General features: G+C 50.6%; 1 protein-coding gene across 3 annotated transcripts in view; it reads right to left on the bottom strand.

The window, feature by feature from the left end:
• CDCA2 (cell division cycle associated 2) overlaps window positions 1–27,682 on the bottom strand; it is a 484,453-nt gene that overhangs the window by 428,973 nt on the left and 27,798 nt on the right. For all 3 annotated transcript variants that reach the window (XM_078666604.1, XM_078666606.1, XM_078666605.1), the window contains exon 2: window positions 19,491–19,554. In XM_078666604.1, the coding sequence (XP_078522730.1) occupies window positions 19,491–19,554 (64 nt within the window). The remainder of the gene's footprint in view (window positions 1–19,490; window positions 19,555–27,682) is intronic.

Raw genomic sequence — 27,682 nt, 5'->3', positions numbered from 1 at the left:
TTCGAACACGGGGCTTTCCGCTTGTCTATTTGCTGGTTTGGTGGCCTCCTCCCGAGTTGAGCCCTTCTTTTTGGTGTACTTTTGATCCTGAGTTTTGGGTGTTTGGCCCGTCGACCCTGGTGGCTTGTCCCGTGACGCATCTTCAAAATGGCGGGCAGAGGGGACAGAGAAACGCGCAAGACGAAAACACCTCTGCGCGGAGCGCCGGTTCAGACGAACGTCATGGACCGTTATACTCAATCTAAGGGGTCCCCCGGAGCTGCCCTACCTGGCCACAGTACGGCGTCTGAACGAATTTTGGAAGGGTCGGCGGAGCCTTCCCTACAGGATATCATGGGCGCCATCTCGGGAGTGAGGGAATCCACCGGCCTTCAGTACGAGGCCTTGGCCCACAAACTTGACACCGTGGCCATTGAGGTGAATCTGATTCGTGCTGATCTCGGCAAGACGAATGAGAGGGTGCAGTCATTGGATATTAAATCATCTAGCCTCACGAAAGACATCTCGGAGCTCCAGACAGAGGTTGGGAATCTTCGTCGGGTGAACGACTTCATGACCCGACGCCTGGAGGATTTTGAAAACAGGGCACGTCGCTGCAATGTTCGCCTGGTTGGTGTACCGGAAAACCCTGAACCCCACTCTGTTGATCTCCTGGTTGAGGGTCTGATTTTAAACCATCTTGCCCCCTCCGGGCTTACCAAATTTTTCACGGTTGAACGCGCACATCGTGTCCCGGGGGGCAAAGTTAAGCCGGGTGCTCCGCCAAGGCCTATTGTGGCTAAACTGTTTCATTATAGGGATCGGGACGCTATCCTGCAGGCCTCACGGGTGAAGGGCCCGGTGGCCTTCGAGAATGCCACAGTGAACTTCTACCCGGACTTCTCCCAACAGGTTCAAAGGCAACGGATGGAGTTTCGTGGTGCTAAGAAACGTCTTCGAGATCGGGGTCTACGCTATGCTATGCTTTTCCCCACCAGACTTCGTGTCGAGTATAATGAGCGTACTCTGTTCTTTGATAGACCGGATGCTGTTAATGACTGGCTGGACTCCTTGCCTGACCGTCCTCCTGAGACTGAGTCTGCCGCTCACCCTGGTGGTGCCGAAGGTGGTGTGGAGATCTGATTGTTTGACTCTGATGTCTCGTTTTGAATACGTTCCCAGGAGTGGTGGCCGGCGTACCTCTGCAATGTGATTATTTATTTTTTGTGTGTTGATTCCTGCTCTTACTGTAGTCTGGGGGCGGGTGGAACGGAGACCTTTCCTCCTCCGGGGTCTTTGTGTAGACTAGGGGTTATGGGGCGACAGGCACACTGCAGGTTGGAGTGGCTCTTTAGCTTTTTGCAGGGGTGCAGGGTGGGGGGTGTTTCCTTTCAGCTTGGGGGAGGGGGGATGGGAAGTTCTTATTTTTTTGTGTGTTGTTTTCAAGGCGAATTGCTTCTGTCTTTACTGATGTTTCTGATGTCTAGCTCTTGGATGGGGGGTCCTGGCTCGGGTGGGTGGGATGGGGGTAGGGGGTTGAAATTTGTTTCCTGGAACGTTAATGGCCTGGGAGATCGCATCAAGCGCAGTGTGGTGTTGAAATATATAAAGACGTTTGTCACCGGACATTGTTTTCCTGCAAGAGACCCATTTGATTGGGAATGTATGTAATGCAATGAATAGATGGGGCTACAGCCTTGTGGCACACTCGGGGTTTACTTCAGGATCCAGGGGTGTGGGTATCCTTGTTCGTAACTCCCTCCCTCTGGCGATAGATGAGGTGATTCGGGATGATCGTGGGAGATATATTGTTCTGGTGGGTAGATATGAGGGCCGCACCCTGTCCCTCTTTAATGTTTATGTCCCCCCAGGCTTGCAAACTGCTACTTTCACTGATTTAGGCCGTGTCTTGTTGGACCTTCCTGATAGTGTACTCTTTCTTGCCGGTGACTTTAATTCAGTGCTTTCTGGCCTTCACGATCGCCATCCTTCCAGGGATACCCCGCATGCCCAGCGTTGGTTGGGTGGGTTTTTGGATACTTTTGGCCTTGTGGACTGCTGGCGATTGTTACATCCTACTCAGCTTCAATACACTTTTCACTCTGGTGCCCATGGTAGCCTATCTCGGCTAGATTATTTCCTGATGCCCGCTGCCCAGTCGGCGGCGGTCCGTGAGATTATACATTTGCCAAGGGGCATCTCTGACCACTCGCCGCTCTGGCTTCGTTTTGAGGTTGGGATAGAGGCAGTGGGCCGAGTGGCTCCCATTAACCCATGGTATCTCTCCTCCCCTGAGACTCGTGCCCTCTTGCTCAAGTCCATAGATGCTTATTTCCTGGAAAACGAGGGGTCGGTCCCTTCGGCGGTGTCCCTGTGGGAAGCCTTCAAAACTGTGATTCGTGGACAGGCCCTTTCTTTGATTGTTGAAGCTAAGAAAGCCGGGAAGAGGGAGGTAGTGGACCTCGAGGGGGAAATTTCTGCCTTGGAGGACGAGTTGGGATCTGGTGTCACGCCTGAGAAACTTCATGCCCTGGGTCTAAAACAGTTTGCATATAAATCCCTAGTTACTGACGCTGCAAAAGTGATGTTTCGTGAGCAACAAGGCAGATTGTATGATGTTGGTGATAAGGCGGGTAAACTCCTGGCGTGGTTGGACAAGAAAGAAAGAGCTAATCGTGTGGTGCCTGTGATTCAGTCTGCGAGTGGTGAGACTGTGATTGATCCGATCGCCATTGTAGATCGTTTTGCGGAACATTTCCGTGTTGTGTATGCTCCTGTGTCTGTGAGGGATGTGGCTGACTCTCGCCTCCTTTTGCGTGATATTGCATTGCCCTGTGTCTCTGATTTGGACCGTATCGCTTTGGACTCCCCCTTTACGGTTGATGAAATAGCTACTGCCATTCGTTCGCTCCGTTCGGGCAAGGCGTTGGGTCCAAATGGTTTGCCTATTGAGTTGTACAAGTTGCGACCCGATAAAATGGCGCCATATCTCCGCGATATGTTTTTGGAATCACGTGAGCGTAACCTCCTTCCCTATGATCAGCGTTTGGCGACGATAGTCGTCATCCCTAAAGACGGTAAACCTCGCGACCTTTGTTCCTCATATAGGCCCATCTCCCTGTTAAATGTTGAACCCAAGGTTCTGGCGAAACTTTTGGCGACCCGACTCCTATCGGTTCTTGGGGACTTAGTTCATCCGGATCAATCTGGTTTTATCCCGCATCGCAACACTGCTTTGAATCTACGTCGTCTTCACGGCGTGATAGCGAGGGCGGGGCTACTGACTGAACCGGCCATTTTGGCGTCCTTGGATGCCTCCATGGCCTTTGATACTGTGGAGTGGCCTTATTTATGGGCGACTCTTGAGAAATTCGGTTTCGGGTGCGAGTTTATTAGCTGGATTAAGTTATTGTATGCGGAACCTTTGGCGCAGGTTGTTGTGAATGGTAGGGTGTCTGCTCCCTTCCCCCTGGGCAGGGGCACCCGCCAGGGTTGCCCCTTGTCCCCGCTACTGTTTGCGCTCGCCCTTGAGCCGTTGGCGGCCTGGCTCCGCTGGGAACCGTCCCTTAAAGGGATCCTCTGGGCCCCGGACTTCGAGGACCGAGTCTCGCTCTATGCGGACGATATCCTCTTGTATCTTACCTCCCCTCGTAAGTCTTTATCTGTTTTATTTGACGTTCTTGTGTCCTTTGGTGCTAACTCGGGCCTCGTAATCAATTGGACCAAGTCCTGTGTGTATGTTTTGTCTGGTGTCTTGCCTCCATTACCGAGCAGGCTCCCTCTTCACGTGGCCCGGGATGGTTTCAAATACTTGGGAGTTTTCGTTACTCGGGACTCGTCTCTTCGCTTTGATCGTAATCTCCTTCCTCCGTTGCTTCGACTGCGTTTGGACGTTGCTCGTTGGCGCAGGCTTCCCTTGTCTCCCCTTGGTCGGGCAGCCCTGTTTAAGATGATGTCGTTACCGAGGTTTCTTTACGCTCTCCAGAATTATTATGATCCTGTCCCTCAGTCCTATTTTCGGGAGATTGAGACCCTTCAGAGACAACTTGTCTGGGATGGACGCCCGCGTATTGCTCTTGCTAAGCTTTCCATTCCTTGGTATGACGGTGGCATTGCACTCCCCGATCTTAAGAGGTATTATTGGGCCTCACACTTGTCCGCTATTAACCACATCATGTTCTCGCCGGGTAGTAATCCGGCGTTTGAGATGGATAGACTTCAGCTTCCGGGAGGTGACTTTAACAGAGTGCTTTACTCTCGCCCTGCTGGGCGCCATCTTGTGGGTCCTACGTCGATTGCTTTGGCGGTGTGGCGGGCCGCGACTCGGAGCCTGGGCTGGGAGGATCGCTTGACGTTAGCCACGCCGCTTTATGCTTCCGAACGTCTGGGCGGTCTTTGGTCTACCAAGGGTTTCGATCGCTGGGACATGATTGGAATTTCTAAAGTGGGTGATGTGTATTCCAAGGGCTCTGTGCGAACGTTTCAGGCCCTCCAGGCTGAATATGGCTTGAGTGGTCGGGAATTCTTTCGATACCTACAGGTTAGGCACGCCTTGACCGCTGTATTTGCTCCTGGTGAGATTCCGCCTGATTCTTCCCCCCTTGAAGACCGTGTCCTTGACGGACATCTTCCTGACAGCACTATCTCCCTGATTTATAAGAAACTGATTAATAATCGGACTGATCTGTTGGTCCGACTTCGGGAGGCGTGGGTTCGTGATGGTTTGGAGCTTGATGACGAGGATTGGCAGTCGGCCCTCTCTTCTCCTAAAGAGGTGGCTATCCCGGCTCGTCTCCGTTTGGTCCAATTGAAGATCCTTCATCGGGTGTATGTTACGGGACCTCGTTTGCTTGTGATGGGTTTTTCTTCCGATGGGTTATGTAAGCGTGGATGTGGTTTGAGTGCGACTTTCCTACATATTCTTTGGGAATGCCCGATGGTGGTTGCTTACTGGACGGCTGTGCTTGAGGTTATGGCTGTGGTGACAGGGGTGTCCTTGTGTCCGGAACCTCGTCGTTGTCTTTTGAATGTTTGGGAGCCCACTGACTGCTCGGTGGCCCAGACTAGGTGGGCCACCCTGGGTTATATGGTTGCGAAGCGAGATATTGCTCAACTTTGGGGGGCCTCCAAGCCCCCTGAACTATCGAAATGGGAAGACAACATGGATTGGTCTATGTTCCGTGAGAAGACTGTCTACGTGGCTAGGGGCAGACCCAGGGCATGGACTAGGGTGTGGGGTCAATGGAATGAATATCGTGGTGCCATCTGTACTCCTCCCCTTGTGGATGACATTGAGCTTTCCCGGTCTCCTTAGGCGAGCGTTCTTGGAACCTTGCATATAGGGGTTGTGCTGGTTTTCCGGCTCCCCCCCCCCCTTCTTTTTCTCCTTCGTGCCCCGTCCCCCCCCCCCATCCGGGCTCTTTGGAGCGTATAGCTTTGATTCCATTTTTGTTGCTGTCCCCTCCCGTCCTTTGGGCTGACCTTCAGTAATACACTTTCGCCTTTTTTGTGTGTCTGTTCTTTTTTATAAAACAAAATCTGTTTTTGTTCTGTATATTATATGGAGTATTGCATTGACGATTGATCGTTACCGCTACGGAAGTGTATATTGTGTATTTTCTCCTCTTTAGCGGCTGGCCCGTGTGGTTGTAGGCCCATCCTTGTATTTTATTGCATACTCAAATAAAGGTTTATTAACATAAAAATAATTAAAAAAAAAGAAAAAAAAAAAAAAAAGAAAAGTAAAATGAACCAATGAAAAGTTTTATTAACAAGTCACATGACTTGTTATGCTTACGTTACGCGCTGCGCGCCCCGGATGACTTCCGGATGCGCTAACGCGGCGCATCATATGACGCATTACGCGACAACGCAGGTCCAGAATATAGTCAAAATGTCTCCACCAACCAGCGGTCGGAACACAACCCCTTTCAGCAGGCTAAATAGTTCTGTTAAATGACAACAGAAGGGACAGGCAACAAGAACCATCAGTCAAAGAGGGGAGGGCTAGTTCTTCTCTACCGGGTTACATTGGGGCGCTACCGGAACTGATCGAATTGGTAGTCTACAGTGTTTCTGGATGTTTCAGACTGAAGCTGGGGTTAGCATGAGAGGAGCACCATTTCGTAGCTCCGTTGTGGCCATTCCGCAACCAATCATGGCAGCCGCTCTTTATCGTTATTTTGGGCGGGGTGGGTGGCGGAGCCGAGCTGTTTTGCAGCCATCATTGTGTGGAGTTCAGTTCATCTCACTAGTTTTGTATTTGTCATGAGGGATTGTTCCTAATGTTTCTATTTTAGCGAGGTCAAAAAGAGATCCCATTAGTGGCCTACTGATTTTACTCTATTCCTTTTCTTTTTTTTTTTACACGATTTTTCGTTATCTGCAAAGACTAAACAGAGTATTGCGACTCTGTGTTTGTTTGTAAATAGAGAATGAACCAAAGAGAACTAATTCTAAAACAGTAAATACTTGGATAACAATCAATCAAATGGAGAGAGAAGCAGGCATGACGGATTACAACGGGGGCAAAGGCCTGCGTTAACTACCTTTCACTATCTGCAAAGAGAGAGTACTCCTAATAGAAATGAGGGGGGGGCACCATTCAAAGCAGATCAGTGTGCATAAACACGAAAATGTTTTCACTTACCACGTACTTGACATTCGACAGCTTATGATATTTGCTATTAAAAAACCATTGAAATTCACTGAAAAAACCATAGGTTATAGACCATATATAGTTAGGAATTAGCATTTACAAAACCTTGAAAATTCACTGAAAAAACCATAGGTTATAGACCATATATAGTTAGGAATTAGCATTTAAAAAACCTTATTTTACTCACACAAAACCATTGAAATTCCATATATAGTTAGTTGCACTAACTATATATCGCGCACCCGCAATCCACTGCTGATCATGTCACATATTACATCATTCATGACATGGTCAGTGACATCACTGATGACATCACTGATGACATCACTGATGACATCACTGATGACATCTCAAATGACATCACTGATGACATCTCAAATGACATCACTGATGACATCACTGATGACATCTCAAATGACATCTCAAATGACATCTCAAATGACATCACTGATGACATCTCATTTGACATTACTGATCACATCACTGATGACATCATTCATGTGATAATACGATGAACCTCTTCAGACTCTAATATAACCTTAGATACACTCAGTGTAAACAGACACTCACAGACTGTCACTCATCCATGGAGTTACTCACACACCTAGTCAGTCATGCAAAGAATCAATCACACCTCCATTTCCTCAACTATACAGTTATACACACCTTACTTATTCAAACATATACTAACACATATTTACTCTATTATACAATCCCTGATACAAGTTCACAGTGATCCATACAGCCACTCACACATTCACTGGCTCTTATGCACAGTTATTTATATATGTCAACTCTCACATGTACTGTGTTTTACATATGTACTTACTTTGACATGCAGCACTGAGATATCCATTCACTCACCAATACACTCATGCACACAGTCAACCGCCCATACAGCTGTTTCCACATGCACTTTTGAACCCATACATCTAGTGAATCAACTGCTCACACATCTATGCACAGAGTCATACACCTCCCAGCCACCCACACACACACTCAGTCTCCCATACAAATACTTGGGCAACCAATCAATAACCCATATAGTTACTCATATAGCTACTGATCAACACATGCAGCAGTTTACAGAACAGACATAATGATGCACAAATTAAGACAGTTTAGTCACTAACCCATGCACTCAGTGAGACACATTTAATCACTCACTCATACAGTCAGGCATGCACCTACTAAATCCTTCATCCAGACACTTATACATCCACTCATTCTTCAATATGTAAGACATATTTTAACTTTACAGAAACATAGTCACTGGATGTTGTCATCAGTGATGTCATTTGAGATGTCATCAGTGATGTCATCAGTGATGTCACTGACCATGTCATGAATGATGTAATATGTGACATGATCAGCAGTGGATTGCGGGTGCGCGATATATAGTTAGTGCAACTAACTATATATGGAATTTCAATGGTTTTGTGTGAGTAAAATAAGGTTTTTTAAATGCTAATTCCTAACTATATATGGTCTATGACCTATGGTTTTTTCAGTGAATATATATATGCATATACATATGCACACACACACATCACATAATTGTCCTCTTCATTGGTAAGAGCAGAATAAGTTTGCAAGCTTTGATATCACAAAACAAATCTGATCTTGAAATCCTCCGGCAGTCAACTGGAACCTGGTGCTGAACACAGCTGCACAATTAGTATTACATAGCTATGCAGACTGCCAGTCAACATGCAAAATCCCAATTAAAGTCAGCCAATCATGATCTAAGCCTAGCCACACAAACAGTCTGATCTCACTACTACAAGTTAAGCCATTTTTAAACCAGTGAGACAGACAATCAGCATCTGAAAATCCCCAAAATCCAGCAAATCCCTGCAATTCAGCCAATCGGCACCAGAACCTCCTCAATGCTGATAAATCCCTAGTGTGCAGCCAACCACACGCTGATTCCTCACAGCAGAAACGAGCAGTGTTTAATCCTCTGAGAAAAGATTAACAACAGATCACGGAATACATTGTAAATAGGAACCGGTATCCCAACATACGCAGGTCTGAGATCACGCCATTGAACTTTTCATGCTGTGAATGGAGGGAGTGAAATAATGAAGGGGGGAGGGCAGGGGGAGTAAAACGAGTGCTGCGGGTGGAGGGGGCCTGAGGGAGAGAGGGGAAGCGAGAGGGAGAACAAAAAGAGGAGAAGTGGATGGAAAAGGGAACCAAATGTGCAAAAGGGCGCAACTGAAAGACAAGCATTTACAATGCAACGGTTTCGCCTTTGCAAAAGTTAGAGCTATTTGCATTGTAAATGACAACATTGGTATTTATGTGTTGGTTTGGAAAACAGATAAATAAATGGCATTGTCATTTACATTGCCATTAGCTTTATCTCTTGCAAATGTGAGATCTATCGTACCCTACGGACGAGCTCAGCAGACAGCAATTACTACCACACACACACCCAGAGCCACACACACCCAGAGCCAGCCACACACACACACACACACAGAGCCACACACCCAGAGCCACACACACACACCCAGAGCCACACACACACCCAGAGCCACACACACACCCAGAGCCACACACACACCCAGAGCCACACACACACACACACACCCAGAGCCACACACACACACACACACACACCCAGAGCCACACACACACCCAGAGCCACACGCACAAAAACCCAGAGCCACACGCACAAAAACCCAGAGCCGCACACACACACACCCAGAGGCGCACACACACACACACACACACACCCACACACCCAGAGCCACACACACCCCCCCCAGAGAAGCAGGGATGAATAGAAGGCTAGGAATATAATGACAAGGGGGTAGAGAAAGATAAAACAATAGTGAGAAAGATAACAACAACGAGAAAGAGAAGGACAGGAAGGAAGAAGGAAGGGGGAGCAAATGAAAAAAAATAAGGTAGAAAAAGGAGGTAGAGAAGGATAGAGAAATTGGGACCAAGAGAGAAAGCAGGGATGAAGAAGCACCTGTAAGAATAAGATAACAAGCATTTACAATGCAACGGTCTCGGCATTGCAAAAGTTAGAGCTATTAGCATTGTACATGACATGATTAATTTAACACGTGAATGTCAAAACATTTTTAGGCAATGAGCTGTCCTTAGCCCCAGGTGTATGGTATGTGGGAGAATGCACTGAACTGCCCGCAACACATAATTAGTTTGCTTTTGTATTTTGTTCCTCATGTATCACTACTGTTCCTATTGTGAAGAGCTCTGACACCTTCGGGTAAAGTCCGCGCTATATAAAATTGCATAAATAAATTCACGCGGTCTTTGGGAGGCACGGCGGCCTCATCAAGTGATTACTTGGAGGGGGGTGTAATGAGGAGGTAATGTCCTGCATCCTATTAAAGGTCATTTATCTGCAGAAGTAGATAGAGTTGACATAGCAGATTTTGGGCTAGAGAACACCAAAACGCTTGTTGATTTCTGGCACAGGTGTTGTGAGCCACTTAGCTGCTCCTCAATCTCGTCTGTAGCACAAATCTGGATGTAACCTGTAAATCACAGGTTGGAATCACTGCAGACCAGACTCAACATCTCGGTCAATGAAACTCGATTGAGTACCAATGAGCCAGTTTATAACACCCTTGCTTAGGGAACAAGAGGCAAATGAGTTGCGTGCTTAGTGCATGAGCAATATTATTAATATTAGACACCTCAAAGTGAACGAGCAACAAGTTGTCAAATGAATGCTGTAATTGTTGAGGTAAGATCTTGCAGGGAATTTCGGTACTCTCTAGTCTTACAAAAACACATCCGTGAAGTATGGTGGCACGCGTGAACAGTAAGATGAAACCGCACGTACCCAGCACTCGGAGAGCTTTAGTTATCTGGGCTCCCGAGGAGGTATCAGTAGCTCAGGATGGCGGCAACGTGAGATATGAGCCGGCTTATGGGGGAATCCATCTGCACCGCGCTGTGTAACAACTCGGAGCGGACATAACTTTTGCCGAGTGCTGACAAGAGTAAGGCGGGAGACGCCAGCTAGAGCTCGGCGGCGCGAATGCCTCAGTGTTCGTTAAACTCCAAGGGATTGCCCGTGTGACGTCATTGTAATGTATAATTCTGACACCACAGACATAGAAAACACTGGTTCTCGAGACGGTATTCGGCAATCAGGACTCTCAGTCTTTTATGTGTGTTTGTATATTTTATGGCCAAATTCCGACTTTATACAGGTTTTTTTTCCTGATTTGGTTCTGAAGTCTGGTGGCCTCCTTCAAAAGAGAGCGATAACCGAACTTCTGCTAAACATTGGCGGGGGTCGACGTTCCAGGTCGGCTGTCCTTCCTCGTTGATAGTGCGGGGGTAGGAGGTATTTTCGAAGAGAACGGACAACAAGTCAGGTCCCGGGCCGGCAGCCAATCAGAGCGCGGCCCGGGAATGACGTCATGGGGGTGTCCCGGGCCGGCACCCAATCACTGCGCGGCCCGGGGGAAGGACGTCAGGGGGTTGTCCCGGGCCGACCGGCGGTGATTTTGGGCTCCCTCGAAATAAATAAATAATGGGACTAAGTAAATTAAAAGAAGCGCTCCTCAGCGCGGACCTCGGCGAGAGGGAGGGTGTGGGGGGCGGGACTTAAAAAAAGAGACAGAAACACCCATGGATCGCATCAAGCCACGGACCTCGGCGAGAGGGGGGGTGTGGAGGGCGGGACTTAAAAAAGAGACAGAAACGCCCCCGATTCGCGTTTTGAGGAGGAAAGAGCAATTGACAAACATCTCTTCCAATGGCTAGCCTCCATTTATGGAGCTAGCCAATTGAAGAGAAGGCGGGACAAAGCCCCACACTGTAAGATCATAAGATCTTCGGCTCCGCCCACTGCTTCGCAGTGCGACGGTAGCCTCAACCTAAAAAGACAGGAATTTTGGGTGATGGAAGAACTAGGCACGAGGTGCGCTCAGGATCACACGGCGTTGGCATTTAGCAACTATGGCATTTGTCAGGGCCACCCCTGAGTTGTGTAACCAAGACCTTTTTATATTACTAAAATGATTTGTCTAACATGTTTACTGTTAGGGGTATGCAGCCAGCCCCCTACATGCATTGACCTGCTGTTGTGTCATCCACTTGTTCACACCCACTGCAGCACACAGACAGGAGCATCGGCTCAGCCGATACAGCCATTGACAAAATTCACTGTGTGACCCGCTCTGCTCTGTCACAAAAATGCTCCTTATGCGGAGCCAGTGATGGCAAACACCGCGTGGGCAATGTCTGAACACCGCACCGCCCATCCCTCGAGAGATGCCTGTGAGCCATGAAGACAAAAAAAGAGGCGGTGATCTAACTTGTGAGGCACACAGGGGCATCTGAGCCACGAAACCCAGGAACAAACGAAAACGAAATATTGCACTGAGGGTTTCCATTGGCACCCTCCCATCAACCTAATATCAGCATCCAGCGCCATGAAACCTCTGTGAGCGCAGGCGCTATAATAAAAGCAACGGTAGATAGTTTACACGGATAAAGACGGATGGATACACAGAATAGACAAAGTCTAGAGGTCTTACTGCTATACTGGGCCGCTCGTCTCTTCTCACAAAACCACCACCGAAATCGCCATTGCCGATGGTAGTTTCAGCAGAGAGGCCAAGCACTGAATGAGCAGAGTGTAGGTGATTGCGCAGATCTCTGCTGACGCAGTGATACTAGCTGGACAAAGCGGGCACTGCCATAGGCCTTCTGTTTCCAACAGGGCAGAAGGGTGTGCTTTCTCACATTCAGACACATTTTATAGTTGTGCGGTAATGGTGCAAATGCGTGGCACCCTGCTGCCATATATTTTGTTAACAGATTTTGAGCGATGCGGTATGTCTGATTGCAAGGCTGACTTGTAAATCACAGAAATACTCTGACAATTCACCAGTAGCAAATGGCTGGTGGTACCAATGTGATCCTGTAGGTGCCACACAGGTGTACCTCAACAAATGCGACCCACCACACCCTAAAAGGAGACCTCAGATCCTTGGTACACTAAGTTTAAACCAGACAACTCGTACTCAAAAGACAGATGTGTTCAGTGCAGGTGCCTAGAAGCACAGTGGCATCTTGCTGAACGCAGAGCCCAGAGTGAGAAAATGACATTTCTCGACATCCACCGGGAATGGTCCCCGCTGCATACGGGGTCCGTATGTGGCAGTTTCTACTTCCTGGTTGGCAGAAACCACCATTTGCACAAAAAAAAACAGCATGCCTTCAGCGATTTGTAAACACACCATCGGTCTGTAGTTTATGACTGATTTTGTCGGACTTTGATTTGTAAAGTGCTCGTCAGTGTCTCCTGCTGCTTCACAGAGGAGCCGTGGGCGTTCTTGCTCTGGGGTGCCTCAGGAAACACCACCACCCGTCTATACTTTCCACGAATCCTGCAGAGGAGCTGGCAGTGCTGGGCTTTTCCCATGCTAAAAGAGACGCAAGGGGGCGGCGCCAGGGGCTTGTAAATCAGCCCCTAAGAATTATAAGCTCAGAAGTGCACCGAAATACAAAGGCAGAAGGTGTATGTCTACATAAGAAGGGCGGCCAGGGCCCTCCATACAACGAAGAGATCTTACATCGTTTGTTACGATGAAGTAGAAATGTGCAGAGACCCTCAAATTCTACAGTTATGCAAAGTATGTGTCCCATGACGGGACCTCATTGACCCAGCTATGACTCCAGCTCGGCCATGGTCGGGGGTAGCTTGGGGGTTTAATGCTTGCCGAGAGAGCGAGGGTGAATACCCTGAAACTCACATGAGGGTTGAGTGCTGAGAGAAAGGGAGGAGGGAGGTGACTATCAAATCTCCCGACTACTTTCTTGGCGAGACTACGTCTGAACGGTGCATGTGCCCCAGCAGTGGGCAAAATGCATTCACCCCTGCCCGTGCGGCCATGGTCCCCCTTTATCTCACCCAGTCACCCCCAGAACCACAATGCTTCAGTGTACCCAGACTGGCAGGCCCAGCCCCGCGCAGCAGGTCACCTTTGCTGTTTATAAACTGTAACATATACGAAATTCCTCATCTCTTCAGCTGCGTGACTGCATGTGTGATCCTGGGGATTTGGCAATTCTTTCCGAAGCTTTAAATAGAACTGCTTAATTACACAGCTGATTACAATGTTGCACAATACTCCAATGGGCATGAAAAACCGTGTCAGTAGTGAGTTCCCAGGAAACAGCCCAAAAGTTTATCCCCGCCCTCACAATGCCCTCCACCCAAACTTTAGAACAGAGACAACAGGGCCTGCAAGTTGGCTCAGTGAGTTAAGCGCTAGAATCAGTCGAATGTATGTCTGTAGGAGCTGCTGATCACGAGTTCACATCCTGACAGATACACCTCAGCTGCTTATCCTTCAAGGGAACATAAAGTCAGTGCCATTGAAATGGGGAATAACAACAACCATGATTTACAGCACTTGGAAATCACAAAACTGCAGTTCTGAGCGCTATATAAAAAAAATCAATTTCACAGTCAGCATTCCATGACAAACCAGACAAAACAAAGGAGAAACAACTAGAAAAACATTCGATTTCAGGCACTCAGCTTTGGACTTTGCTAGACCCCTTCTTTGGGTTCTACCCAGTTTAGCCCCATTCTACGACCACAGAAGATTATCTGCATCTATAGGAACACGTTGTTTATAGCGCTTAAAACAGCAGGCGCGGTATGAAGCACTATATAAAACGCAATTTATCACTATTGTTATTTCTGCAAAAAGGCCGCAGGCCATGCCCAGCGCTGAGTGAGTGCCCGTAGTCTGTGTGGCACTTTGTGTCCAGAGCAAGCAGGGGCGTTGGATGCGGCCCGGCTCTGAGAGACTCACCAGCACTACGGCGAAGCGTTCCTCCAGCTCGGCGGGGACAGGCATGGGCAGCTTCAGGGGCATGCTGTGGGCTCTGAAGTCCGTCTGGGTGGAGTCCATGCTCCCTGCATTCCCCCATAGTGCCGGAGGGTCCTGTGCAGAGCAGGGCGAGGATTCGCTCCACCTTCCAGTGTCACACACACCAAAAAATGCAAAACCAGCAATGTCCTGACGGCCGATTTTGATGCTGTGGAGACTCTGGTGTTCCACGGCGTTTGTGCGGCTGGCACAGCATGAGTTTAGATGCAGTTTGAAATAAACACATTTCCTCCATTATCCGGAGTTTTACATAGTGCGAACTACACCCGAAGGTATCAGCGGGAGGGGCGGCGGGGAGGAGCACACGGACACCGGGAGGGGGGAGGGGAAGGGGGGGATGGGAACAGGCTCATGGACAGCGGGAGGGGGGCGGGAAAGAAAATGCTCCTTACCTGATCGCTTCGTGGGAACTTAAATCTTGCAGCCAACTCCAGCAACAGACACTTCTAAAAAGAACAAAACAGGCCGACACGAAAAAAAAAAAAAAACGCCCACCGCCGCATGACGTTGTCAGAAGGGGCAGGATGAGTAAAAATGGCCGGAACGCCCCCGAATCTGCTCCGCAATTGACGGACAGATCTCTGTTCCAATGGCTAGCCTCCATTTATGGAGCTAGCCAATGGGACAGAGGGGCGGTGACCAAGCCACATACTGTTGACATCAGATTTCGCCTGCGCCAAAAAGCTGCGCGGTGCGCAGCTTTTGACAGGTGAAACCTAAAAAAGGAGTGCGAGAGGGTGAGAACTAAGTCACAGAGAAAGAAATGTGAGGGAAGAAATAAGTACGTTGAGGGCGACAAAGAAGGGACAGAGAGAGCGAGAGGGTGAAGAGCGAAAAAGCGAGGTAGACATGGGGACAGACAGGAGGGCAGTAAGCGCAAGGGAACAGAAGGAGTCAAACGAGGGGACAGAACAAAGACTTGAGAGGGCAAGTAAAGAAAACAAGCACGTGCAACGCGCTGAAAGTTTTTTTTTTTTAAAACAAGACACGCAGCCATGAGACGCGCTCTGTGGTGTGGAAGACGGAGAAGCTTTCGAGATGACAACAAAATTAACAAATTACTTCCGGTACATGTGGGAATCGTTAATGAACCAATGGTTTACAGTAATAGTGAGTAGTGCATTTTCTTTTTACGTATATATCGTTTGAAGGGGGCAGCAGGGATGAAGAAAGATTCTCAGTGACCTTTACGCAACTGGTTTCCTCTCAATAAGGTACTGGGCACCATTACATCTCTGGAACGCGAGTCACCGGGGAGTCCAGATAGGGAGCGCTGACGCAGTTCAACAAGCCACATAAATGAGTGCATTTACAACAAGCACACTTGTTGCCGGGGTAACCTCAGTGCTGGCGCCAATCCCAGCGCAGCTTGGTGGTGACGTCGACGGACTCTGGGCCCGGTGAAGGCAAACAAAGTGCTCTCGCGTCTCCCGGGCCAGAGGCGGTTGTTTAATCCGCATGTAAAGCACACCAATAACTTAGTGAGTGTGCAAAATATAGAACCAATTTACAGTGAAATAGTGAGCTGCTGCAGCGTTAAGAATTTGCGGCCCTCGCAATACCGCTAGCAGAGTGCAAGTCAAACATGGGCATCAAAGGAAGAGATGGACGGAGCATTGCGACGCGACTCGAGTGCCTTACAATAAAGACCTTCCCCAGAGAACACATTTGAGAAATGCAAGTAGGGTGACAGGACCCACGGGGCACCTAGCACAGATTGAGCAACAGGACTGCAAGCAAAGGCCAAGGTGCACCTGAGGACAGCTCGGCAAGGTGAAAGGGTCCGGCCGCGAGAGGCGCTCTGCGGTGGGGTGGGAGAGTTGAAGCTTGCGCTTAAGCGAGAGGAAAGTCATATGGCACCAGATCGAGCGATGCGATGCGATGAATGCGCATTACTGCGCGTAACAGCACACTCTAGGCCAGCACAAGCATGGTGGCATTTCTAAAGCCCATTCAGTAAATGTCTCACCAGACCAACGCATGCGCTAGCTCATGTGAAACCAAAAAAAAAAACAGCATAAGCTGAGAGGAAAATAATATCGACCTTTGTGTGAAAAAATAATTGGAGGACAGCTAAACATTTTTGTACCCATAACAAACCCTTCAGAAGCATGAATCGTGTCCAAAGGAAGTCAGAAGGCTCAGGTAATCTCAAAAATAGCATATATGTCATCCAATGTAAAGTCACTGTGCATGACTGACAATCCATAGCGCTTTAATCTTTTTCCAGTGGTTGGAGGCCGTCACTGCGATCCCAGTGCTGCACTGGTAGCGATCTAACCCATCGGATAACAGAGCGATGCTCCCCGGCTTCCAACGGGGACGTGCAGTTCAGCGCGGATGAAGTCCTGGGGCTCAGCAGGTTCCTGCACTACCCATCGCTATTTGCTCGCGACCCGAGGCGAACCGTTTCCCCGACCTCCACCAGAGACTTGAGGCCTGACGCAGCACAGCAGAGGGGATGCCTTACGTCTCGGCTGGAATCCCGCTCGGCCCTCCATTATCTGCAGGACCAGGCCCCTGGGCAGGATCACGTCAGTCGCGTGTCTTAGTGCCAAGGAGGGAGACCTGCGATCTTTACAGCACCAGACCTGGCTGCGGAAGTGAGGGCCCAGTACTGACGCAGCCTACCCGAAGCGTTGGGGGTGCGGCGAGGCCCTTACTGAGCATGAGATGAGCAATTCCAAGGCCAGTGTGTGCCTCGTGCCGAAGAGCAGCAACAAGAAGGGCACAAATAGGAGATCACTATGCGCCCAGCCAGTAACAATTGAGTCTCCAAAGACAGCCTGTAGCGGCCCGCAGGGGTGAGTGATGTTTACTGACCCAGGGGTTTGCGGGGGAGACACATTGACAGAACCTCGGAGGCAGTGTGGAGGGAGGCTGCAGCCCCATGGCACATAGCAGTGGTTCACTGGCTCCAAAAGCGAACTTTGATGGGGCGAGCACACCTACACCAGTGCCCTCGCGTAATGGCTGGGACACTTGGCGAGGCCTCCTTCTGTGACTAAGAGCATTGGGCCTTGCCGGATTTGAAGAGAGCTGGGGCAGACTACGAAGTGCAGAGCCACCCTACAGGGTCATGGCACGTCGGCCTTCGGTTGTGGATTTCTATTGGCGATACTACAGGGTCCTTTGAACACTCCCTGCATAGGAGGAGAGCTGCCCCTGGGCCCTGTCTCGCATTAGCACAGATCAGAGCGAGACCAGTAAAGCGACCGGCAGGGAGAGGCAGAGGCACCCCCTGCAAGGTGAGACGATGCGGGACATCGCCTTCCTGTCTTGAGGCCACACAGGGGTCGGTTGGGAACCTTTGTACCTTACAACCTTGATGCAGCTGCCTAGCACAAGTGGGGCACGTCCAGGACTCAGTCATGGCGACTGCCAAAATTAAAAAGAACCGCTCAAGGCGAGACCTCCTTATGAAGTCGGCAGGGGGCTCACATAACGTCAGCCCAGCTATTGGAGAAGACGGCGGTCACGCGGGAGTTCCTAGAGTCCCTGTTTGCCGCACCAACAGGAGGACATGTTGGCCATCAAAACAGATCTGCAGGCAGGCCTCCGCGAAGTTAGAAGGGACGTGGATGCAGTGGGTGAGAGAGTAGCTGCACTGGAGGATTTGACGAGGTATTGGGAAAAAATCCTCGATGAGATAGACAACGCCTTTGACACCACTATTCCCAGGCTACATAGGTACACCATACTGGGTTTGCCCAATGCATGGACTTTACCCCTGCGCTCTCTTAAAGGTAGGCACATCGCCTTGGCATTAAATACCACCCACTGAGTGCTCTAAAAGGGTTGGAAAACAGATAGGGTTCCGGACCAAACTCAATGGCTTCACGAGTTGTGGTCTCTTTTAGGTATGGAAAGGTTGTCCATGGCCACCCTGGGGGATAAATCTGACTATGAAAAGGTATGAGCCCCCTTTATTTCTATACTCTCTATTGAGTTCCGGGAGTTGGCATGCCCTGCTTACCTACAGATTTTAAAATTGATACCGGACCAATAGGAGGGGGAGGGTCTGCTGGCCTCTGGTATGTCCCCTGAGAGGTGTGTCTTGCTAGTGGCCTCCACTCATGGCTACATCCATGCCCAGGTCAGTAAATCGTAGATCACCTGGAGAGGGTTTTGGAGGGAGGATAGGGAAGGTTTAGGTCCCATTAGTACAGACCTCCAAATGTTCTCTTTGTTATGTTCTTGTTTCCCTGTTAAGTAAAAGGCAGACTCAGTGGTCCTGGACTTGCTGTAACGGGCTTAGTTCTAATTATAGGAACAATATGCATCGCACTCAGCAGGTCTCCTTTAGTATTGATATTGCATGAACTTGATCGTCGCTTGCTCTTTTCCTCCTTGCTGACGCAGGCGGCCCAGGTTGGGTTGTAGGCGGCTTGCTGGGTACTTAACATATACAGATTTGCTATTCTTCACCAGTTCTCTCCCTCCTTAATGACCTCAACGCAGTCGGTCCTTTGGTTGTAGGCAAAGATGCAATGTAATGTCTTACCATGTGTTCTGCTAATAAAAATGGATTTATTCTAAAAAAATGTACACACACACAAGAATGAAAGCTAAAAAGATACAAAGAGTAAGAGCACAAGGCTTCCCTTTTCAGGAGGGCTAGAATTGGAGCGCTTTTAAAGATCTGGCAAGCAAAACCTTGAACAAAAGACCTAAAGTAACTTTAATTAGTAAAAGTAATTCATTCAACGCAGTTTTCTCAGCCTACTGAATAGTATACGTCTAGGAATACAGTACTGTAAATGTTGCAATATATCCTAACAATTTCGTTTATGCATGTTTAACTCCCAGCTTGAATATCCCTACACTTGTCACAAAGACACCATACTAAGATGTTTTACAATATTAATCAGACATTTACTCAAACGAAAAGTAAAGCAGCAACATTAAACCTCTTCCATCGGGCAAGCAGTTGACTGAATACTTACTGGATAAAGTTTTTGAATGAATTTCATCCATGTCAGGGAACTCATCCTCAGGCAAAGCTTCCATCTGAAAGAAAAAAAGATATGAACTTGTGTCACTCTGTGAATTGATGGTTAGGTTGCACAACGCAATTAGGGAAAAAAGTACCAACGTCAATAGAATCTGTGTTCCAAGGTGACGAGATGGGCAGAGTAAAATATTCCCATTGAGTCACACTAGTAGGGAATATGAGAGGGGCGAGCAATAAGGGATTGGACAAATAAGTTAGTTTAATATTTATCTGTGTCAACTTCCTCTAGCAGGCCATCTAGAAATATCATTAGTATATGCTACCAAATACGCTCCAATGAACAAACAGGTGTTTCCGAGAAGGAAGAACATTACGCAACCCCTTGAAAAGACGCCCAACCAAACCATCGGCATCCGCCAAATTGTCCCAAGAACTCGGAAAGCCTTAAATCGCAGCCCACTGAAGCCGAATGGAGACAACCTTCAACCCTGTAATGCTAGATGCACTCTTGTGGTCTGACACCCTGTGATGACCTTTGACTATCATTATTTTAATTGACTTAGGTGTTTTACTTTATCCTAGCCTGAATACGTCTTATTTCTCTTAAAGCTTTCTTTCTTGTAGTCTTTCAGTGGGAGCTGTCACAGAGTAAGACAGCCTTGCCAAGAACAGAACGTGTGGGAAAAGAGAGAGAGAGTGCGAGAGAGAGAGTGCGAGAGAGAGAGTGCGAGAGAGAGTGCGCATTGCAAAAATAAAAACCCCAAGCCTTTCGACTATACCAGAAGATGCAGACAGTCTCCCTAGATGCCACTATGGCATTTGATACACTGGAGTGGTCCTATCTTTTTGCAAGACTTGCAAAACTGGGATTTGGGCCTGTTTTCAGACGGTGGGTGCACCTACTGTACAGCGCCTAAGGCCCAAGTAGTCGTAAACAACAAAAATCTGAGACATTCACGCTTAGCCGAGGGACCCGCCACGGATTTTCCCTTTCCCCATTTACTATTCACTCAGGCCCTCGAACCACTTGCAGCATGGATACGCAAGGATGTAATGACTCGAGGGATGCGATGGTCAGCTGACTAGGAAGACCGTATCTCATTATATGCTGATGATATCCTTATTTATCTCATGTCCCCCAAAAGATCCCTTATCGCCGTTTTTTACATTCTAGATAGCTTTGTTAGGTAGTCTTGATTCCGTGTCAACTGGCAAAAATCTTTCCTATATATCCTCTGTGGGGGCCCTCCTCCGCTGCCCCGGGACTGCCCCTTAGCGATAGTTTCGGATGGCTTTAAATACCTAGGCATATTCATCTCTTTCGACCCCTCTGTCAGATACACCCGTAATCTGGTTCTCCCCCCTCCCCTCCCCTTCCCCCTGCAGAGACTGAAATGTGACATCATGAATTGGAAGACACTCCCACTCTCTCTATTGGGCAAGATGGTCCATTTTAAAACTCGGCCGATCCTGTTCCAAAAATTCATACTTGAAATATTGAAGGGCTCCAGCGAGACCTTCTATGGGGTGGGAGACCGCATATTGCCTTACAAAAACTTACGCTCAGCTGGTATGATGGTGGTATAGGATTACCAGTCATTAAAAAATACTACTGGGCTGCGCACCTTACTGCAATAAACCATTGCACTTATGGCCGTCCTGACTACCCGGGATTCAATATGGACCATTGGCCCCCTCCGAACGGGACTTACAATTGTGCGCTATATTCCAAACCAGACAGATACCCGCTTACTGGTCCTACCAACCACACTGTCAAAATATGGCATGCCGCAACAAAATCACTCGGCTGGAGCAATAGGGTGACCCTTGCCACTCCCCTATGGGACACGCAAAAGCTAGGTGACTTGGGACATTCCAAGGTTTTCAACAAATGCCACCTAATTGGCATCTCCCACATCAGGGACCTATGGAACACAGAGGGCGTGAAGCCCTTCAATGCGCTCCAAAATCAATACGCTCTGACGGATGCAGAGCGCTTCCGATACCTTCAAGTCAGGCACGCAATACAGACAGCATTGCACGAGAACTCCTCTCCACCAGATGGCTCCCCGCTAGAGGACAGACTATTAGATGGTCACCTGCCCAAGAAGGCTATCTCCCTTACCTATCGAAAACTCATTAACAATATGGATGACCCATTACTGTCACTACGAGGACTGGCAATGGCATCAAGCTAGACTATGAAAGCTGGCAAACGGCGATCTCCTCCCCCAACACTGTCGCAATCCCGGCACGGCTTCGCCTAGTGCAACGAAAGATATAACGTGTCCCCAACTGGTACACATGGGTGGGCTGACAGACGGGTCTTGTAGACGAGGATGCACGCAGATAGGCACATTCATGCACATAATTTGGCATTGTGAATTAATCCAAGAATACGGGCTCAAAGTTCACACAGTCATTAGCGAAACATTGCAGGTCGAAGTTAAGCCAGAAGCGCCCAGGTGCCTCCTTAACTTCTGGGAACCGACCGGCCTCAACACATACTCCACACTGGGTCAGTCACACTTGGCTATATGATCGCCAAGAACATAGCACAGCTTTGGGGGGCCTCACATACACCCACGATTACTGATTGGGAAAAAGACCTTGATTGGTGTATGCTAAGAGAAAAGACTGTATATATGGCCCAGTGCTGCCCCGAAAATGGTCCAAGATATGTGCCCCCTGGAATGCATAACCTGGTGATATCTGTACTCCTCCCCGCAACCTTGACAGTGATGACCCCCCTCCGGTGATTTCCAATGAACTACTCTATTGTATTTCTATGCATATTTGATTTCGTTGTACCCTCTTTTTTATTGTCCTTTCTGGTACTGTACCTACTGTCGAGTCTGTTTAAATAAAAAGATTTATAAAAATAAAAAAACCTTACTCTAAAAAGAGAGTCTTCGTATTTTTTTTAATAAACCCCTTTTCTAAAGGTGTTGTGTTTATGTCGCCTTCTTTTCCAGAAGAGCCCGAACCCCATCCAGCAGAGCCCGCAACTTACCGAAATCCCTGGGGAAAGAAGTACGATGGTACCCCAGCTGGGAGGCAGAGCGACAAAGTCGATATGATAGCCGTTCCTGACAATGTTCAAAGCCCAAAGATCCCTCACATCCAGACTCAAAGCCTCCAGAAAATAAAAAAGACTCCCGCCCACAGGTACCGAAGAAGTCCTGCAATCGTTGTCAGGACTTCCGCTTGAAGGAATCAGGCTGACCCTTGGCGCCTGACAAGGACGACAACTTTTTGGACTGAAATTTTCTTTGACGGTCCAAAAAAAGACTTGGAGGTCTGACAGGAGGAATGAAAAGAAGAGGAAGAAGGAGGATTCCAAAAGCGATGAAAGGGAGAAGACGAAGCCTTCCCCTTGTAAGGAACAGCGTTCCTACGATCCTTGAAAGCTTGAAAGCTTTGGTAATCATGCTGTCCAGTTAATTCCCAAACAGCATTGTACCCTCAAGCGGAATCTTAAGGAGAGAGGACTTTTCAGAAAATCCGCCTTCCAGGCTCACATCTACAGATTCCTCCTGGCCAGTACCATGGAACCAGTTGCGATGGCAGAACATCTCAGGACATCCGAAGATATGTCTGCCAATAATTTTGCCGGTTGTTCCATCTAAACCAGCAAATTAGAGCAATCAGTCTACTCGTGAATTGCTGTGGCCAACTTCTCAAAGTCCGCCGACAAGGACTGAGCCGGATAAGTAGAATAGATACCTGCCTTCATAGTCAAATTCTCAGCAGAGAAAGCTTGCTTTTGAGCCCCATCAATGTTCTTGTCCGTACCATCCAAAAGGAGAAAAATCCTCCTGATTAATTGCAGTACGACCAATCAGAGTGGCCAACATGGCGTCTAACAGTGCGAGGAAGGGAGTACTGTTCCTCCTCCCGAGAATACAGCTTCTGCAGAAAGCGTAGAAATGAAGAGCATTCTAGGTCACGCCATTCACCAGAGATCAAGTCCTTGACCCTCCCATGAAAGGGCATAGCAAAAACAGGGGGCTTAACGTACTGGGAAAAATGCCTTCTGTTCCCTGAAAGGATGAAAAAGGCGCAAATCCCAAGTTCTCCTGGATATGCTGCAGAATGTACAGAACCTCCTCTCTATGCACAAATTTTCCTGTAGAGGTAGAGGGACGGCCAGACTCAGATGCCGATGAGTCATCAGAGGGCGAATCCACCAGACCCACCGCAGAACGAGAGCCCCTTCTTTTGGGCGGAACCCTGCCATCCAGAGCGGGAGACACAGCCACACACACACACACAGCCACACACACACACACAGCCCCACACACACACACACAGCCCCACACACACACACACAGCCCCACACACACACACACAGCCCCACACACACACACACAGCCCCACACACACACACAGCCCCACACACACACACAGCCCCACACACACACACAGCCCCACACACACACACAGCCCCACACCCACACACAGCCACAGCCCCACACCCACACACAGCCACAGCCCCACACCCACACACAGCCACAGCCCCACACCCACACACAGCCACAGCCCCACACCCACACACAGCCACAGCCCCACACCCACACACAGCCCCACACCCACACACAGCCCCACACACAGCCCCACACACAGCCCCACACACAGCCCCACACACACACAGCCCCACACACACACAGCCCCACACACACACAGCCCCACACACACACAGCCCCACACACAGCCCCACACACAGCCCCACACACAGCCCCACACACAGCCCCACACACAGCCCCACACACAGCCCCACACACAGCCCCACACACAGCCCCACACACAGCCCCACACACAGCCCCACACACAGCCCCACACACAGCCCCACACACACACAGCCACACACACACAGCCACACACACACACAGCCACACACACACACAGCCACACACACACACAGCCCCACACACAGCCCCACAGCCACACACACACACACAGCCCCACACACAGCCCCACACACACACACACAGCCCCACACACACACACACAGCCCCACACACACACACAGCCCCACACACACACACAGCCCCACACACACACACAGCCCCACACACACACACAGCCACACACACAGCCCCACACACAGCCCCACACACACACAGCCACACACACACAGCCCCACACACAGCCCCACACACAGCCCCACACACAGCCCCACACACAGCCCCACACACAGCCCCACACACAGCCCCACACACAGCCCCACACACAGCCCCACACACAGCCCCACACACAGCCCCACACACACACACACAGCCCCACACACACACACACAGCCCCACACACACACACACAGCCCCACACACACACACACAGCCCCACACACACACACACAGCCCCACACACACACACAGCCACACACACACAGCCACACACACACAGCCCCACACACACACAGCCACACACACACACAGCCCCCCCCACACACAGCCCCCACACACACAGCCCCACACACACAGCCCCACACACACAGCCCCACACACACAGCCCCACACACACAGCCCCACACACACAGCCCCACACACACAGCCCCACACACACAGCCCCACACACACAGCCCCACACACACAGCCCCACACACAGCCCCACACACACACACAGCCCCACACACACAGCCCCACACACACAGCCCCACACACAGCCCCACACACACACACAGCCCCACACACAGCCCCACACACACACACAGCCCCACACACACACAGCCCCACACACACACAGCCCCCCACACACACACAGCCCCCCACACACACACAGCCCCCCACACACACACAGCCCCCCACACACACACAGCCACACACACACAGCCACACACACACAGCCACACACACACACAGCCCCACACACACACAGCCCCACACACACACAGCCCCACACACACACAGCCCCACACACACACACAGCCCCACACACACACACAGCCCCACACACACACACAGCCCCACACACACACACAGCCCCACACACACACACAGCCCCACACACACACACAGCCCCACACACACACACAGCCCCACACACACACAGCCCCACACACACACAGCCCCACACACACACAGCCCCACACACACACAGCCCCACACACACACAGCCCCACACACAGCCCCACACACAGCCCCACACACAGCCCCACACACAGCCCCACACACAGCCCCACACACAGCCCCACACACAGCCCCACACACAGCCCCACACACACACAGCCCCACACACACACAGCCCCACACACACACAGCCCCACACACACACAGCCCCACACACACACAGCCCCACACACAGCCCCACACACAGCCCCACACACAGCCCCACACACAGCCCCACACACAGCCCCACACACAGCCCCACACACAGCCCCACACACAGCCCCACACACAGCCCCACAGCCACACACACAGCCACACACACACACAGCCCCACACACAGCCCCACACACAGCCCCACACACACACAGCCCCACACACAGCCCCACACACAGCCCCACAGCCACACACACACACAGCCCCACACACAGCCCCACACACACACAGCCCCACACACACACAGCCCCACACACACACAGCCCCACACACACACAGCCCCACACACACACAGCCCCACACACACACAGCCCCACACACACACAGCCCCACACACACACACAGCCACACACACAGCCCCACACACACAGCCCCACACACAGCCCCACACACAGCCCCACACACAGCCCCACACACAGCCCCACACACAGCCCCACACACAGCCCCACACACAGCCCCACAGCCACACACACACACAGCCCCACACACACACAGCCCCACACACACACAGCCCCACACACACACAGCCCCACACACACACAGCCCCACACACACACAGCCCCACACACACACACACAGCCCCACACACAGCCCCACACACAGCCCCACACACAGCCCCACACACAGCCCCACACACAGCCCCACACACAGCCCCACACACAGCCCCACACACAGCCCCACACACAGCCCCACAGCCACACACACAGCCACACACACACACAGCCCCACACACAGCCCCACACACACACAGCCCCACACACAGCCCCACACACAGCCCCACAGCCACACACACACACAGCCCCACACACAGCCCCACAGCCACACACACACACAGCCCCACACACACACACAGCCACACACACACAGCCCCACACACACACAGCCCCACACACACACAGCCCCACACACACACAGCCCCACACACAGCCCCACACACACACAGCCACACACACACAGCCCCACACACACACACAGCCACACACACACACACAGCCCCCCCCCACACACAGCCCCCCCACACACAGCGCCCCCCCACACACAGCCCCCCCCCCACACACAGCCCCCCCCCCACACACACAGCCCCACACACACAGCCCCACACACACAGCCCCACACACACAGCCCCACACACACAGCCCCACACACACAGCCCCACACACACAGCCCCACACACACAGCCCCACACACACAGCCCCACACACACAGCCCCACACACACAGCCCCACACACACAGCCCCACACACACAGCCCCACACACACAGCCCCACACACACAGCCCCACACACACAGTCCCACACACACAGCCCCACACACAGCCCCACACACACACACAGTCCCACACACACAGCCCCACACACACAGCCCCACACACAGCCCCACACACACAGCCCCACACACAGCCCCACACACACACACAGCCCCACACACAGCCCCACACACACACACACACAGCCCCACACACACACACACACAGCCCCACACACACACACACACACAGCCCCCCACACACACAGCCCCCCACACACACACAGCCCCCCACACACACACAGCCCCCCACACACACACAGCCCCCCACACACACACAGCCCCCCACACACACACAGCCCCCCACACACACACAGCCACACACACAGCCCCACACACACAGCCCCACACACACACAGCCCCACACACACCCAGCCCCACACACACACAGCCCCACACACACACAGCCCCACACACACACAGCCCCACACACACACAGCCCCACACACAGCCCCACACACAGCCCCACACACAGCCCCACACACACACACAGCCCCACACACACACACAGCCCCACACACACACAGCCCCACACACACACAGCCCCACACACACACAG

This window comes from Lissotriton helveticus, chromosome 11, assembly GCF_964261635.1.
Source record: "Lissotriton helveticus chromosome 11, aLisHel1.1, whole genome shotgun sequence".
In the NCBI taxonomy this organism is placed as follows: Eukaryota; Metazoa; Chordata; class Amphibia; order Caudata; family Salamandridae; genus Lissotriton; species Lissotriton helveticus.
The sequence above is the reverse complement of the archived record's forward strand: the minus strand, read 5'-3'. Positions and strand labels throughout refer to the sequence as shown.